At 42.8% G+C, this 3,263-nt stretch overlaps 1 protein-coding gene across 1 annotated transcript; it reads right to left on the reverse strand.

Annotated features, from left to right (window-relative positions):
* Positions 1-304: 304 nt before the first annotated feature.
* On the reverse strand, positions 305-805 carry LOC112093261. Its single transcript, XM_024171374.1, has one exon. It carries the CDS (start codon positions 803-805, stop codon positions 305-307), a length of 501 nt encoding a protein of 166 aa, XP_024027142.1.
* Between the last annotated feature and the right edge of the window lie 2,458 nt (positions 806-3,263).

A 3,263-nucleotide genomic window follows, 5' to 3' on the forward strand; every position in this document is an offset into this window, starting at 1 on the left:
CAGTGTCGAACATAACTCGTGCGAAAGAGTGAGAGATAGGTATCATACCCTCAACGACTGGGTTTCCGGCATGAGCTCTAGAACTTTCCCCGGCCATGGTATGCATCTGTCCCGATGCTTTTCCTTTTCCTCTCTCGTTGTTGTTAGGTCTCTGGTTTCCAGGCCTATACTGTTCTTGCGGTGGGGTAGACTGTATTGATACGGAAGCCTATGGCCAGAAATAAGAGTACTTTGGTGGATAGAAGATCGGTGCAGGAGGAATTGGCATCTGTGCATGCAACTGGGGCTGATAGAAAGGCGTGAACTATGAAAGTCTGTCTTGACTAGGAGCAATACCCCTTTGATTCTGCGGTGATTGCTGGGTCTGTTGGTTCACCTGTTGGCCCCTAAGAGGACAGTTCCTTTTGATATGCCCTAGCTCTCCACAATGGTGGCACTTGAAGCTATAGAGTCCACTCTTCCCACTTCCCGAAGAGGGCACTCCCCCACTACCTTGCCCCTGATCACGGCTTTTTCTATTACTCCTTTGGGGTCCTCCTGAAGTTCTTCCTGAAGCTTCTTGATCTTGGAGGAAGACGATGTGCTCTTGTTCAACAGAGATAGCTGCTGCAACCAGGTCACTATAGACTCGATGCCTTAAAGCTACCACTGATTTCTGGATCACACCCTTAAGACCTTTCTCGAACTTTAGGCACTTCATGCGCTCCGATTCAATTAAGGAAGGAGCAAAACGGGATAGCTCATTGAACTTAGCTTCGTATTCCCTCACTATCATATCCCCTTGCTGTAGGCCCATGAATTCCATGGCCTTTTCATCTCGATAACTTTGGGGAAAGAATTGCTCATTAAAGAGTGCTTTGAATTGTTCCTAAGTCATCCCCTCTACGTCATGCATTCGCTGGATATGCTTCCACCACGCACCTGCAGGACCTTCAAACTTAAAAGCTGTGAACTCCACCCAATACTTATCCGGTACTCCCATGGTACTTAGATGCTTAGACACCAATTCGAACCAATACTCGGCTTCCTGGGGCCCACCCGCACTAGTGAATGCAGGAATTGAACTACGCCTGTACTCACGGAAGTAGTTCTATTTTCTGTCCTTGGAAAGACGTTCATTTTGGGCTCTAGTAGCCATCCCCTGGAAGGCGACGTACATGGCTTCCATGAATTACTCATTCGGCATCGTCGGTGGGTTAGGATTTCTACGGCGCGGCGGCATTCTTTTATCTGAAAAGAAAGCTAGATTGTTTTAGTGGTCTCCTGATGTCATTCATGTATGCATAATTCCAAACCCTAAGGTTCTAAACCAATGGCTCTGATACCAAGTCTTGTCACGCCCCTAAACCGGGGTTAGTGACGTGGAGGCTTGTTTAGAAACTTAAACCTGTTTAAGATAGTGATTAGCAAATAATGTTGTAAATATTTTAATTTTTCAAATCTAAAACATTCAGGTATTTCCAAACAAGCCCCCTGCATTCAGGAGAAATTTAATTTCAAGAAAGGTGGTGGAATTTCTAACCAAACCAGTTTAAAACCACATCCCTGGTATCAAGTCAGGAATTCCCCACAGGTGTTTAGCATACATGAATGTAAACAAAAGTAAATGTGACATCAACCATAGTCTAGCAATATTTAAGTTTACAATCCATAATTCTTTATACATGCCTTGAGATAAAAGATAAGAAGAAATACAACTCTTCGCTTCCCGGGGTCAAGTCCATGTCACCGGTAGTAGCTACCTACTCCGCACTACTCCTTGCGTCGCCTGGAGGGGTTTAATATATTTGAAAACAAGAAAAGTGAGCGAAAGGCCCAGTAAGATATAATTTTTTAAAGCATTTAAAATAAAGGTACTCACGGTTCGAAGATATAGACCCGGAACCGGTCATCCCTTTTTAGAAAAGGAAATACTCACATAGTTGAAAATATCTGTATAATGAAAGTGTGCAGCTCATCATACCACTAAACAAGAAGCGGTAAAAATGTCTATCTATGAAAAGTGCAGAGCCATAGTTCCACTAAACAAGAAGTGGATCCGTACGGGTTTCGGGACCTGCCCCCAAGGATGCGATTCCCACATCCCGATCTCTGTGGCCACCATGCGTTGTATCATTCCTTAAGTATTTCATTTTAAGAAATGATACTCTTTAAAATCTCATTTCCAAAATCATTGGAAAACTTAATAGCATTCTCATGCTATTCCTTTGAAATCATTTTCTTTAAACATGTTTTGTTCTAAAACATTTTCATTGGCTAAAACCATTTAAAGTAAGGCTAACAAGGATATGGACAAGAATATCCTACCTCTCGGATGTCAAACCTGTGGTTATCTTCACGTAGCCCTAGCTCCGCTTGCCTTTGAGGCTCTGATTCTAATCGTGCCACTAACTTTCCCATCAAAATCAACAATTTAGAGTTTGATCTTTCCCACCAAACATTCTCGCTTAATTGGATGCAATTGTATCATATTAGTATGCCATAGTTCAAAATCAATGTTCATACTTAATTCAAATCATGATTCTTTGACAATGGAGATTCATCCCGGAGAATCGAATGAAAAACAAGGATTCATGTGGCTAATCCACTCATTTTGAGTTCTCAAATGAGGTTAGGTCAATCCCACATCGAATTTCGTGGTCAAAACAGAGTTTTAGGGCTGTTTAGGATTGGGTTCAGTGGGAACGGGTCGACCGGTGACAGAGGAGGGTAACTCCACCGGTTGGCCGGTGGAGGGGTGACCGGTCGACCGGTGGGGAAGTTTTCCAGGGCCAGCCATGGCCGATTCGCGTGAAACAAAGCCAAATCCTGAAATTTTAGGTTTGATTTCGACATATTCTCAAGGGAAATGTATAGATCCAGTTTCAAATCAACAAATAGGGTCCAAAGAATAAAAAACCCCTAATTTTCATCAAGGTTTCATCAAAATGCATTCGAAAATGAAATTTAAACCAAAAATCTCCAAACTTGACTAAAACGAGTTCCATAAGGCTAAATCCGAAAATCTAAAGTAAGTTTCAAAAAGTGTTACCTCGGTCCAAGCTTTGATGTTGAAAACCTCTTGAAAACCTCTATTTTTGGTTTAAATCCAGCCTTTGAGAAAGAAAACTTTGAGAGAGAGAAGGAGAGATGAACGAGGCAGGGAGAGAGAGAGAGAGAGCTCGAGATAAGGAGAGGGTGAGTGAGCTCGAGAGACTGATAGGGAGAGAGAGAGTGTGTGTCGAGACAGAGAGAGAGAGGGAGAGTAACGTGAGGAAGAGAGG

This window comes from Morus notabilis, unplaced genomic scaffold (assembly GCF_000414095.1).
Source record: "Morus notabilis unplaced genomic scaffold, ASM41409v2 Scaffold238, whole genome shotgun sequence".
Taxonomy (NCBI): Eukaryota; Viridiplantae; Streptophyta; class Magnoliopsida; order Rosales; family Moraceae; genus Morus; species Morus notabilis.

Excerpts from the sequence above, each read along its gene's own strand:
- LOC112093261 (XM_024171374.1), bottom strand. The coding sequence starts at position 805 with ATGGAATTCATGGGCCTACAGCAAGGGGATATGATAGTGAGGGAATAC.